Genomic DNA, 15,184 nt, shown 5'->3' on the forward strand with positions numbered 1-15,184 from the left:
TCTCCTTCAGACTTACTATCTTTTTCTTGCAACTGTCTTCCAGTTTAACCCTGTATGTTATCCTCCCACCATTGCCCATTGTAACCGTTTCCCTTCTCTATTAGGGTTTCCTTTTTCCTTCTGTTTCCTTCTGTTCTGGTTCTTTCATTGTACCATGTGATTATGCTCTACCATACTCACAGATAGTGTCCCCATTCTCCCCTCTTCATGTGATTACACCCTCCCCTTACTCACTGATACTGTCACAATAATCCCCAGTTAATATTATTATGCTCTTCCTTTACTCACAAATAATGTCCCATTATTTCTGGTTTGTACCACTCTTCCCTCCCGTTACTCACACATACTGTCACCATTCTCCCCGGTCTGTGCCATTATACCCTCCCTTAATCACTAATACTGCCAACATACTCCCCAATCTATTTCATTACACCCTTCCCTTACTCATAGATACTGTCATCATTCTCCAAAGTCTGTGACATTATACCCTCCCTTACTCACTAACACTGCTACCATAGTACCTGGTTTATATTATTATACCCTCCATAACTCACTAATACTGTCACCATAGTCCCCAGTCCATGTCATTACACCCTGCCTTACTCATTAACACTGTCACTATTCTCCACAGTTCATCTCATTATACTCCCCCTTACTCACAGATATAGTCACCATTCTCCCTGGTCTTGGCATTATACCCTCCCTTACTCACTAATACTGTCACCATAGTCCCCAGTCCATGTCATTAAACCCTACTTACTCACCGACAGTCACCATTTTCTCTAGTTCATGTCATTATACGCCCCCTTACTCAAAGATATAGTCACCATTCTCCCCGGTCTGTAGCATTATACCCACCCTTACTCACTAATACTGTCACCATAGTCCCCAGTCCATGTCATTAAACCCTACTTACTCACCGACAGTCACCATTTTCTCTAGTTCATGTCATTATACACCCCCTTACTCAAAGATATAGTCACCATTCTCCCCGATCTGTAGCATTATACCCTCCCTTACTCACTAATACTGTCACCATAGTCCCCAGTCCATGTCATTAAACCCTACTTACTCACCGACAGTGACCATTTTCTCTAGTTCATGTCATTATACACCCCCTTACTCAAAGATATTGTCACCATTCTCCCCGGTCTGTAGCATTATACCCTCCCTTACTCAGTAATGCTGTCACCATAGTCCCCAGTCCATGTCATTAAACCCTACTTACTCACTGACAGTCACCATTTTCTCTAGTTCATGTCATTATACTCCCCCTTACTCACAGATATAGTCACCATTCTCCTCGGTCTGTAGCATTATACCCTCCCTTACTCACTAATGCTGTCACCATAGTCCCCAGTCCATGTCATTAAACCCTACTTACTCACCGACAGTCACCATTTTCTCTAGTTCATGTCATTATACACCCCCTTACTCACAGATATAGTCACCATTCTCCACGGTCTGTAGCATTATACTCTCCCTTACTCAGTAATGCTGTCACCATAGTCCCCAGTCCATGTCATTAAACCCTACTTACTCACCAACAGTCACCATTTTCTCTAGTTCATGTCATTATACACCCCCTTACTCACAGATATAGTCACCATTCTCCCCGGTCTGTAGCATTATACTCTCCCTTACTCAGTAATGCTGTCACCATAGTCCCCAGTCCATGTCATTAAACCCTACTTACTCACCGACAGTCACCATTTTCTCTAGTTCATGTCATTATACACCCCCTTACTCACAGATATAGTCACCATTCTCCCCGGTTTGTAGCATTATACCCTCCCTTACTCACTAATACTGTCACCATAGTCCCCAGTCCATGTCATTAAACCCTACTTACTCACCGACAGTCACCATTTTCTCTAGTTCATGTCATTATATACCCCCTTACTCACAGATATAGTCACCATTCTCCCCGGTCTGTAGCATTATACCCTCCCTTACTCAGTAATGCTGTCATCATAGTCCCCATTTCATATTATTATACCCTCCCTTACTCAGTAATGCTGTCACCATAGTCCCCATTTCATATTATTATACCCTCCCTTACTCAGTAATGCTGTCACCATAGTCCCCATTTCATATTATTATACCCTCCCTTACTCAGTAATGCTGTCACCATAGTCCCCATTTCATATTATTATACCCTCCCTTACTCACTAATACTGTCACCATAGTCCCCAGTCCATGTCATTAAACCCTACTTACTCACCGACAGTCACCATTTTCTCTAGTTCATGTCATTATACACCCCCTTACTCAAAGATATAGTCACCATTCTCCCCGGTCTGTAGCATTATACCCTCCCTTACTCACTAATACTGTCACCATAGTCCCCAGTCCATGTCATTAAACCCTACTTACTCACCGACAGTCACCATTTTCTCTAGTTCATGTCATTATACACCCCCTTACTCAAAGATATAGTCACCATTCTCCCTGGTCTGTAGCATTATACCCTCCCTTACTCAGTAATGCTGTCACCATAGTCCCCATTTCATATTATTATACCCTCCCTTACTCAGTAATGCTGTCACCATAGTCCCCATTTCATATTATTATACCCTCCCTTACTCAGTAATGCTGTCACCATAGTCCCCATTTCATATTATTATACCCTCCCTTACTCAGTAATGCTGTCACCATAGTCCCCATTTCATATTATTATACCCTCCCTTACTCAGTAATGCTGTCACCATAGTCCCCATTTCATATTATTATACCCTCCCTTACTCAGTAATGCTATCACCATAGTCCCCATTTCATATTATTATACCCTCCCTTACTCAGTAATGCTGTCACCATAGTCCCCATTTCATATTATTATAGCCTCCCTTACTCAGTAATGCTGTCACCATAGTCCCCATTTCATATTATTATACCCTCCCTTACTCAGTAATGCTGTCACCATAGTCCCCATTTCATATTATTATACCCTCCCTTACTCAGTAATGCTGTCACCATAGTCCCCATTTCATATTATTATACCCTCCCTTACTCAGTAATGCTGTCACCGTAGTCCCCATTTCATATTATTATACCCTCCCTTACTCAGTAATGCTGTCACCGTAGTCCCCATTTCATATTATTATACCCTCTCTTACTCAGTAATGCTGTCACCGTAGTCCCCATTTCATATTATTATACCCTCCCTTACTCAGTAATGCTGTCACCGTAGTCCCCATTTCATATTATTATACCCTCCCTTACTCAGTAATGCTGTCACCATAGTCCCCATTTCATATTATTATACCCTCCCTTACTCAGTAATGTTGTCACCATAGTCCCCATTTCATATTATTATACCCTCCCTTACTCAGTAATGCTGTCACCATAGTCCCCATTTCATATTATTATACTCTCCCTTACTCAGTAATGCTGTCACCATAGTCCCCATTTCATATTATTATACTCTCCCTTACTCAGTAATGCTGTCACCATAGTCCCCATTTTATATTATTATACCCTCCCTTACTCAGTAATGCTGTCACCATAGTCCCCATTTCATATTATTATACCCTCCCTTACTCAGTAATGCTGTCACCATAGTCCCCATTTCATGTTATTATACCCTCCCTTACTCAGTAATGCTGTCACCATAGTCCCCATTTCATATTATTATACTCTCCCTTACTCAGTAATGCTGTCACCATAGTCCCCATTTCATATTATTATACTCTCCCTTACTCAGTAATGCTGTCACCATAGTCCCCATTTCATATTATTATACTCTCCCTTACTCAGTAATGCTGTCACCATAGTCCCCATTTCATATTATTATACCCTCCCTTACTCAGTAATGCTGTCACCATAGTCCCCATTTCATATTATTATACCCTCACTTACTCGGTAATACTGTCACCATAGTCCCCATTTCATATTATTATACTCTCCCTTACTCAGTAATGCTGTCACCATAGTCCCCATTTCATATTATTATACTCTCCCTTACTCAGTAATGCTGTCACCATAGTCCCCATTTCATATTATTATACTCTCCCTTACTCAGTAATGCTGTCACCATAGTCCCCATTTCATATTATTATACCCTCCTTTACTCAGTAATGCTGTCACCATAGTCCCCATTTCATATTATTATACCCTCCCTTACTCAGTAATGCTGTCACCATAGTCCCCATTTCATATTATTATACCCTCCCTTACTCAGTAATGCTGTCACCATAGTCCCCATTTCATATTATTATACCCTCCCTTACTCAGTAATGCTGTCACCATAGTCCCCATTTCATATTATTATACCCTCCCTTACTCACTGATACTGCCACCATTCTCCTCGGTCCAGAACCCTTCCTCAAGCAGTCACATTTTTTCATTTCAGGTTTTCTCTTCAATACTGTTTCAGATATATATGTTTGTGTTTAGCAGTCCTCCCTTTCCTCCTGCCTTTTATAATCCCTCCCCAGTTTCACGTTCATGTAGCTCTACCCGTCCTACTTCATGCCATCCTTTACTTTCTATCAGCGCAACATTTTTTTCACCTCAGAATTTTTCCTGAATGTCTTCAACTTCCTCCCTGCTTGCTACACTACTTCTTTTTTCGGTTCCTTCTCTGTTACTCCTCACAACACAAACATGTACTGTTTCCCCCTCACTTACTGCTGCACGCTGAACATCATTGCTGATGCCTAAAATTATAGCTTCTTCCAGCTCCACTTCCTCCAGTATAGTCAATTTGTCCCCTTTGTAATCCTTGGCCTTTCCCCTCCATACAAAGTTTTCACAGAATCTTTATACTTTCCTGTCCTTATGGTACAGTCATACCCTTAATTGTTGCTAGACATATACCCTTACTTTATACACCACTATTTTCACATTGTTAGGTTTACCTCCCAGTCATCCTGCCTTTCTCTTGCAGCTGTTAACACTTTCAAATTTCCTGTGCACCTTCTTGTAGCTCTTGTTCTTTACCTCTATTGCTGTGTCTCAAAACTTTAAACTCAAATATTTCATTCCTCATCTCTTTTCGGTTTCATGCTATGGCCTTTCTCTGTCTACTTTCCAATTTCACTAGCACTTTTTCTTTCAGTTACATTCTACCATGATCTCCCATAGAAATGTTTCAAACTCACCCAATACTATGTATAAAATTCCATCAATGTCTACTGAGAGAAAGAGGTAGTAATCCGTTAAGAGTCATACACAGGTGCTACCTCCATCATCATTTTCTTTCAGCCTTTCCCTGATTCACATTCAAGACCAAGAAGAACACATTTGAAGGCAGTAGGTCCCTGTTTTTACCCCAGCTCTGTATTACCTACTGTTCACTGATTTCAGTACTAGGTTATTTGTACAGATTTTCAACCCTTTCTGTAAGCCTGCCCTGCAATCTCATTCCCCCTCAGTTTTCACCTGTAACAGTCAGTGCATGGAATCCAAGGGTTTAAGACTTTTGATGACAAAATGAATTGTCAACATATCTTTGAGTCCTAGCTTCCTCACTCTGTCTGCAGAAACGATTATAGGTTCATAGGATGATACTAGGCTATTGGCCTGGAGGCCCTTATAAGCCTAGCCAAGAATTTCACCCATGTTCCCTCAAAGTAACCACTTGTTTCCCCTGTCCAGCAGGGACACAAGTGGGATCCCCAGGGGTGTATTTTGTTTCCCATCCAGTCATCAAGGTTCCTCTTAAAGAGGGCTACAGAGGTACTCTGCTTGACATGGACAGGGAGTCTATTCCACAGATGGAGGAGTCTTTGAGACACAAACCGATCCCACCAACAAGTTCTATTAATGTCACAGACCAGGTTAAGGCCTTGCATGCAGGTTGCATGAGTGGAGTTTGACTTAGGATATGCATCAACTCCATCAAGGCCGGGTGTGAGATGGTCTTGTATGCCAGACACAGGTCACCTCTGAGCAGTCTTTATGAGACTGAGTAGAAGGACAGGGCTTTTAGCCTGTCTGTATAGGATAGGTGTTTGAGACCCTGGATTTTCCTGGTTAGGAACCTCTGTGGTCTCTGCAGCTGCTGCATGTGCTTGTCAAGGTACATGCCAAAGGGGGCATTGTACTCGATAATGGGTCTGATAAGGGAGGAGTACAGGGATGTTTTGACAAAATTGCTCCTGGATGAAACACCCGTATTTATGAGGTGAGCCATATAGAAAGCCTTCCGTACAACAGAGGCAATGTCATGGTCAAAAGTCAGGTTGCTATCAACCTGTGTGCCTAAGTCCTTAACAACTGATTGCATGCTTAATACATTGTTATTAATGTGATAATTAGTGGGGATGCCATTTTCCCCAAAGAGGATAATGATGCATTTCTTAGTATTCAGTTTGAGGCCATGCTTCTGGCACCAGTCATTAGTTTGGGTAAGACTCTCTTGGAGGATGTTCACATCACTAGGGAAATTTAAGACAGCACCCAGCTTGCAGTTATCTGCAAAGTTGGTCAGCCACAGACCATTGGTTTTAGCTTTCACCTCAGAATAGTATATGCCAAACAGTAGAGGCCCCAAGACCGATCCTTGGGGTACACCGCTCATTACAGGTCTACTACTAGAGGTGACTTCCCCTACTTTGACTGAGTGGGTTCTATCAGTGTGCCAATTAGCTACCCATCTGGTAACATATGGTTTGATGCCTAGCTGGGAGACTTTATCTGTTACGCTTGAGTGGGGAATAGTGTCGAAGGCTTTGGCTAGGTCAAGGTAGGTGAAGTGCACCGTCTTCCCCTCGTCCATGTCTTTGGTGACTGTTTTGAAGAAGTTGACCAAGTTTAACATGCATGATCTCCCTTTGAAAAAAACAAACTGTATGGGGTCAAGTGTTTGGAGGTTGCCAATGTCCTTGTTTATAAGGTCCATGGTAATGCATTCCATGGCCTTGCATATCACGCTAGTTAGGCTGATGGGCCTATAACTGCCTGGGTCAGTGGACGCTCCACCTTTGTGTAGTGGGATGACAGTGGCTGTCCTCCATTCAGCTGGGATGAAGCCAGTGCTCAGGCTTTGGTTGAAAAGGGTGCATAATGGAGCTGAGAGCTCATGCCTGAGTTCATGTAGGATACAGCCAGGGATGTTATTGGGTCCCATGGAGACTGTATTTTTGACTTAGAGAGGGCATTAAAGACCTGCTCCCTGGTAATGAGGGGAGGGGGGCAGGTGCTGGGGATGTCCTGGTTTACTGATGGGGGTGGGGGTTGAAGTTTTCACTGAACCTGTCTGCCAGCAGGTTGGCTTTATCTGTGGCATTTGTGTATGCGGTGTTATTGACCACCAGTTCAGAGCAGATTTGGGTGTTACCTTTGAGATTGTGGACGTATGTGAAGAAGGCCTTGTGAGTGTCCTTAGTTGATGTGGCCAATTTGTACTCGAAGTTAGCCTTAGAGGATTTCACCAGTGACCTTATTTGCTTGTTGAGACAAAGGAAAGATTGCTTCCAACTTGGCACCTGCTCCTTCTTGGTCCTGGACAGCAATTTTTTCCTTTTATTATAGTTTGTTTATTGCTACTGTCCACCAGACAGGTTTACTCTTCCTTGAGGTAGATGATTTGGTCCTGTCAGGTATTGCTGAGTCCATACAGCTATGTAGGTGCTCATATAGTTGTCACTCTCACAACCCTCACTCATCTTTCATGGACTCCAATAATATCTTATCTGGTCTTTTGGCCTAAGCCTTGGCAAAAAACTGTGTATCTAGCTTGACCAAGGTCCCGTGTATAAAACTGTCTGGGTGCAAGATCTCCCCATTTTTCTTGAAAAGGGCTACTACCTTGCCACCCCCCATCAATTATGGAATCCTCTTCTTTCCTGCTGGCACTTACAAACTGTTACCACATCCTTACTACATCCTGTTAGACATTTGCTGTAGTATCTTTACTTATATTTATTTGTTAACTGGGTAAGCCTACTAGACACAAATGTCCCTTTTCAGGAGTTACATGAGACCACTTTCTGCTTAGAGTTGCATAATGGATTCTAAGGGAATGGAATCTAAATTTCAGAAAGCATCTTACTAACAGCTCATAGGCATAACCCTCTGCACTAGCAGTTATCATCCTATTATTCAGATACTACCCCACTATGAGTCTACACCAAAGTGGAGTCGTTTGTCTCATTATTAGGCTGCAAAAATGTTCCAGTAGAAAAATAAATTAACCAGCCTCCAGCCATCTTCATCATGTAAAGTCACTATCTGTCAAAATTATTAAACAAAATAAATGATATAAATTTTAAATAATTCTGTCATTTTTCCACAGAAACCACTGAGTTCCATTCCCAGGTCCTCTTTTACAATTCTGTATGGTCTTCTCTTTCAGAACTGTTCCACTCAAATGACAACCCACTCTGTGTCACTCACTTTCTGCAGCTTATTCGCTTCTCACTCCATTGCACAGTTGTTCCTGGACAATTGCCTAACTTATTCTGCCATGTCCTTCTCCTGAAGTCACTCCATCTTTTGTTTGTTTTTAACTTCACTTCCCCGGTTATCTGCTGTTCAGCCTCTGACACAGCTTTCCTGCCCTACAGGATGGACAAAACTTATATTAGTAACAGGGTACTATCCTAAATCCATGCAGACAGACCAGCAGTGACCCATTGATCCTGCAGCTGTGAAACAAGCACTGAGCCACTGTACTGCCAAGCTGGTAAGTCCCCATGCTGTTTTCATCCTAATGGCTGCCTGATACTTAAGCTCTCACTGGATTTTCATAGGTTCATAGGTTCATAGATTAGTACTAGGCTAACTGCCCTTGTGGGCCATTTTCAGCCTAGCCAGTTACCCCGTGTGAGAATCAAACCCTGCACCTTATGTTTATAAGGTAAACACCTTAACCATTATGCCAATCTCCCACCCCTCACTGGGTCTATTGGGTATGCATATAGCCACACTCATCCCTGGCTAGAAATGCCACTGAATTTCAGCAGCAGTAACAGATGGTCGTATCTTCAGCAGGTGGGACTCCGCATATTATTAAAGTGCTAATAGTAATTTGTGTAAAAAACATAATATGCAGGCATGGAAGCTTGCTTATGTGTGAAAAGTGATCTCGTCAATACAGAAAGCCTTATACTATGTCCAAGAAGCAGTCTGTGTTATTACACAAGTAAAACTTTTACAAAAAAGGCATATAAGTCATTCTCCTCTACAGAAAAAAAAGATTTTCAGAAGTGCTGCTACTAAAAACAACTTATGTATTGTGCTGTCAAGGGAAGAACAACTTATTTTAAAGATCATACAATCTGATTTCTGAAAAAACAGTGATTACAACCTTTCCAAAATAACAAAATTTTTCAGTCAAAAAGATTTAGTAATGGTCTGATATTGCAAAGATTAATACTGAGTGAATTTTCTATGTAATGGTTATTAAAAAGAGGCACTATCAAATGGCTTTCATTTAATAATACAAATCAGCAAGTTACTGGCAATATCTGTGTTTTAAGAACTTTGCTCTGTAAATCACTTTTGTTTTAAATAGCCAGTATGTTTGGGACTTTGTGTTAAAAATATACTAATTACCCTTTCTACTGTCAGCATTCATAGATTTCTGTTTTAATTTTTATTTTGGGTGGATCCCTCTGCCTGCTGACCATCTGTCGAATCGTCATAACTTTGCCGACTCACTCTCAGCCATGCAACTGCTGACTGTGGTATCACCATCTTATAAGCAGCCAACAGGGGATTTTCCCTGTATCTCCTGACCATATCCCATGCATGTCACATAAACACTCCAGAGGTGGGCATGAAATGGGTACAGCATAGGGCTATCACTTACTTCCACAAGTGATATAGCCCCTCAGAGAGACCTGCTCCCACCTTTGTATAGATGACCCCTGCTAGGACTGTAGTCGACACCGCTGAGAAATTAACAGACAAGCTGCTCCACAACATGCCTCTAACCTCCCCAAGGCTAGGTTAGCAGGCGGCTGCATCCACACATGAATCATTAGCTGAACACTGGTCAACAGAATCATAGTTAGGGCTTTATCCCTCTGTAGCTATATCACATAGTCAGTGTTTATAGTGTATGTATATAAAACTATGTATAGGCAAAGCATACGGAATCATTTATTCATTAAAACGTAAAGCTGGAGAACATGATTTGTATACATGGTGAAGTCAGTTCATTTGCATGTGCACACATGTTCATAGCTAAGATCACCACTGGCATCAGCAATAAACTGGGTAAATATATATACAGCAGTTCTGAGTCTTATAATTTAAGTGTGCTTCATGTAATGTCATGTTACACAGATAACATGATGTGGGTACTAAAATGTGATAGTGTCTTCTGTTTAAAGCAGGTACAAGTCAGTCTTGGTAAAAAAGATCATACAGTTATTGTTTATAAATGCACAAAATACTCAAAATTCTTTTGTCTTTTGAAAGAAAGGCATTCATTTTTGTATATGTAAATAGCTCATTTGCATAATCTAACAACTGCTGAACTTCAGAAGTGGAAAAATGTAAGTTTATTTAAAGCTGTGATTAGAGAAGCTCTGACCTTTCAAGAAAACAAGCAATAGCTTGGATAATTCATTTCAGCAGAGTCTTAAAAATGCTGAGATTCTTGTTAATGAATGTTATATCAGAGAGATACTCTCAATGTTTGATTCGGTTTTTGTCTTCAGCCTGGTCTGTTTATTTTTTGTTGTTGTGTTTGTTATTTTACTTTTTCTTTCTCTTTCTATATAGGCGAGCAACGGGGGTCATGTCAGTGATTATTCCTCATCACTGCCTTCAACACCAAATATTGGTCATCGAGAGCTTCGGAGTGATGTGTCACTAGGCCAGAGCACTCCAGGTTCTATTCACAGAGGAACAAAACGGAGAACCAGCCTTTTCACTGTAAGTATTGCCAACTAGTTTAGTTGCTTATGTGTTTGTTTAGTAACTGGGAAGATGGCATGGTTCAAACAGATACTTTGCTATAATATGAGTTACAAGACAGCAATTGCATATGGCAAAACAAAAATGCAGTGTCACTGAGATGATAAATGCATGCTGGACATGAGAAAACACAATGCAAACTAAAAACGTGTAATCAAAGGAATAAGTGTGATATATGGTATACAATGAGGAATGTATGAGGTAAATTACTAATGTAGTTTCAAGATGAATGCTGCAAAGCTGGTACCTTGTATAAGGCCATCAAAACAGTGATAACAGGCGAGGTAATAAGAGACAACATAGCTTTGTTAATAAAGGATGCACAGGATATAACATTTCTTAGTGAAAGCAGACAATGCTATGATAACTAGACAAAACAGTAAAATATAACCACTAGGAAATAATCAGAAGTACTAGGTAATTCCATACAAATTATACTACAATACATAAACAGTCTTGAGTATTAGTTAGACATTGGGGGGGGGGGGGTAAACCAGTAGTCCATTTGGCACATGGTAGACAAGTCATGTTTGATCATCTTTTGGCTGAGAAGGGGTGCTGCTTGAAGCTTTCACAAATGATAGGCCTGTGAGTTAAAAATGCAGAAAATCTGGAGACACTTAGAATCAATTCAGGCAAAAAGTGTTTCAGAGAGAAATAACACCATTAAAAAGTAACACACACATGATAATCCAGAGCCAAGGCAGGTTTACAGTAAAATTATTAATAAATCAGGGTGAAAGGTAATGGGCACAGCAATAACCATTATTATAAAACTCCCCCCCATTAATATTCAAAAAGGTGCATGCTGATTGGTCAGCGTGCACGTTGTAAATCAGAGTTATAGTAATGGAAAAAGGTCCGGGCCATTACTATAACTCTTTTTTCTCACTGTTTTGCTATGTTAAACTCCTTTAACATAGCGAGACAGTTTGTAAAAAGCAACGGAGATCTTGCTTTCTCCGTTGCTTTTTTCAAAACTGTCTCGCTATGTTAAATGGGTTTAACATACCGAGACAGCTTTTAAAAAAGCGGGGTTTTCCAATTAGGAACTTTCTCAAACTTGTTTCAATCTTTCTGGCCATTACTTCTCCGTTGCTTTTTCTAAAGCTGTCTCGCTATGTTAAACCCATTTAACATAGCAAAACAGTTTGTAAAAAGCAACGGAGATCTTGCTTTCTACGTTGCTTTTTTCAAAACTGTCTCGCTATGTTAAATGGGTTTAACATACCGAGACAGCTTTTAAAAAAGTGGGGTTTTCCAATTAGGAACTTTCTCAAACTTGTTTCAATCTTTCTGGCCATTACTTCATCCCATTTCATATCCTGTACATTTGAACTTCTTATTCTATCTTTTACATCTATCATTGATTTAGCATATTTGCTATGTTCCACAGGATCTTCATTGTCTGTCAGCATAACCCTATGTCCATGGTGTTTTCTGATATAGTCTCACTATGTCAGCAGAACCCTGACTATGTATGTAGTGTTATATGATATAGTCTCATTTGTTCAGCCCAGCCGTTGACTGTGTCTGCAGTGGTGCATCATACATTCTGACCTTGTCAGCCCAACCCTGACCATGTCTCTAGAGTTTTATCTTATAGTCTCACTTTGTCATTACAACCCTGACTATGTCTGCAGTGGTGTATGATATAGTCTCACTTTGTCAGCATAACCCTGACTATGTCTGTAATATTTTATAATATAGTCTCAGTCTGTCTGCATAACCTTGACTATGCCCACACTATTGTATGATATAATCTCACAGGTTTACTAGCTACATTCTGAATATGCATCGGTCGACCATTTAGAATGTTGACATGAAATGCTGAATCCAGAATGCCGAAAAGTAAACCAAGGTGAAAATTAATACATCGACAACCGTGGTTCGATGTGTTTGACACAGCAGGAGGTGACATCACTCACCTCCTGCTAGGCACATTAATGTACTGTTGCACTATAAAGTGAATGGTACATTAATTCTATGATTGTGCATGGAGGGATATGCCCCCCTGCACCCCCACACCCTACACATTAAATATACCAACTCCGAGATCGCACTACGGTGAGGAAATGGGCTAATTCCCTGTTCCTCACTGAAACATGATCTCCCTGCACAATGTGTAACCCAAATACTCGAGCTAAACTACCCGTTCACTGTAGTTAGTCGATCCATTTTGGTTTGACATTCTGCCAACTTGAAAACTGCTATGGTTGACCAATGCAGTTTCCAGGTTTTCAGTGTAAACCAATCTCACTTTGTCAGCAAAACCCTGACTATGTCTCTAGAGTTGTATGATATAGCCTCACTTTGTTAGCACAACTCTATGTCTGCTCTGTTATATGATCTAATCACTTTGTCAGCACAATCCTGACTATGTCTGTAATGTTGTATGATGCAGTCTCACTTTGTCAGCCCATCCTTAACTTTGTCTGTAATGTTATATGATATAGTCTCACTTTGTCAACACAACCCTGACTATGTCTGTAATGTAGTATGATATAGTCTGACAGTGTCAGCACAACCCTGACTATGTCTGTAATGTTGTCACTGCCAGACCATAGCTTCCAGCTGCCATTGCAAACATCCATTGCAAACAGTGCCACTTTATTAATGAAGGACCTCTATGTTTTTGTTGAAAGTTACTTTAGGGTTCTTCCATGCCCTTGCAAAGGGAACCACAACTCAAAAAATGTGGTTTACATTCCTACTCGAACATCTTGCACCGCCTTCTATGTTGGTAAAACCAAAAGAAGGCTTAAGTACGAGATACATGAGCATATTTATGAGATCAGGAAGTGTAAAAACACAAATGTACTTTATAGACATTCTACAATGTGTACTAGTTAAAAATGTGTGTTTTATAATTGATTTCATCCAAAATAGACCAAATGGGGCAGCATTTAATTACTTGCTTGAATTTTGGGAGATGGTCTGGCAGCTAAGACTAAATTCAAGTAACAACCCTGGCTTAAATTAGGTTATTTCAATTGTTAGTGTTTTGAGGATGAAAGCTTTGACGTATTAATTAATTTATTTATTTATTTTAAATTAGGTTATGATATGATTTTAAAATATTAGTGTAATGTGATTTTTAAGTTGTGGATGTTCTTAATAGCAATTGTGATTTTATTTGTGATTGGTTAACTGATTAATTTGTGGAGGTGGAAGCATGTGGTACTCTGATGAAGTTCCTGACATAGGGAACAAAAGTGCTTAATGTGACTGGATTTTTGCATTAAAACTTCTCTGGAGGCAATATGTTTTGTTTTGTGTATTACTTTTCGTTTTTTGTATGCTAAGTATGGCTGCTATGAAATCACAGAACTCTGACAATATTGTACACCTGCCCTGTGCCTCAAAAATTAAACCAACTAGCCGCATAGTGGAAAAAGAGCAGGCAAAGACTGAGGAATATGAATGCCTGAGTTAAGCTACAATATCATAAACATTAATAGATGAAAATCAAAGGCTGACAGGCTGATAGTTGACTATGGTGAGGGAGATTAGCAATATAAATGAGGTCAAAAGTACTATATAGTAGTATAAGTACCAACAAGTCTGAAAAGCAGCAGTGCCCTATGGGGTAAGTCTGCATGGAGTCAAATCAAAACATGACCAAGTTCAAAACAACCTGAAATACTTAGTTTAGACAGACTGTAAACATCAGTTAGTATATATTGGCCTTTCCCCCAAGAAGGAAGAGCTGTACCTAGGATACTTAGTGAATTCCTCCCAAGTGCTTTCCCTGGAAGGACAGCTGAACTCAGGATACCGGTGCTGTAACAGTTTCTCCCTCCAAAAAGAGAGCTGTCCTCAGAATACTTAGTTTTTTTCAAACAGGCCGGCCCTGTAATGACTAGGATCTGTTATGTACTGGTAAGTGCTGGCCATTTTTCATTTTGCATGTAGCACTGCTGGCTAGCAATATTTAATTACTTCTAATCCATATTTTGTACTCCAGCAATCTAGTCCCCCTTTAGTTTTAACAGTCTAATGCTGTCTATTTATTTATTTTATTTTACATTTGTTGACTGTGAAAGTCTATCTGGGCACAAAGGCCCTTTTTCAGCAGATGTCTGGGAGAAAAGCTCAAGTACATGCAGTACAATTCTCCTCATGTTTCAAAACATTTAGTATGTTTGGGTCATGTGAGGTCAGCAAATAGGGTTTATATTAGCATTTCAACAGGGCTGTTCATCGAATGCCCTTACGTCGACACATAGGGGAGAATTCAATAAAGCCTACACAGACTTATTTTCTGTGTAGACATAGTGGCACAATTCTTACATGGAAGTAAGAAGATCCA

At 40.3% G+C, this 15,184-nt stretch overlaps 1 protein-coding gene across 2 annotated transcripts in view; it reads left to right on the plus strand.

Moving 5' to 3' along the window:
• The window catches only part of AGAP2 (ArfGAP with GTPase domain, ankyrin repeat and PH domain 2), an 823,589-nt gene that overhangs the window by 577,718 nt on the left and 230,687 nt on the right, over positions 1-15,184 (plus strand). For both annotated transcript variants that reach the window (XM_044083585.1, XM_044083586.1), the window contains exon 8: positions 10,678-10,830. In XM_044083585.1, the coding sequence (XP_043939520.1) occupies positions 10,678-10,830 (153 nt within the window). The remainder of the gene's footprint in view (positions 1-10,677; positions 10,831-15,184) is intronic.

Source organism: Protopterus annectens, chromosome 9.part0 (assembly GCF_019279795.1).
Source record: "Protopterus annectens isolate FY-2018-M chromosome 9.part0, PAN1.0, whole genome shotgun sequence".
In the NCBI taxonomy this organism is placed as follows: Eukaryota; Metazoa; Chordata; order Ceratodontiformes; family Protopteridae; genus Protopterus; species Protopterus annectens.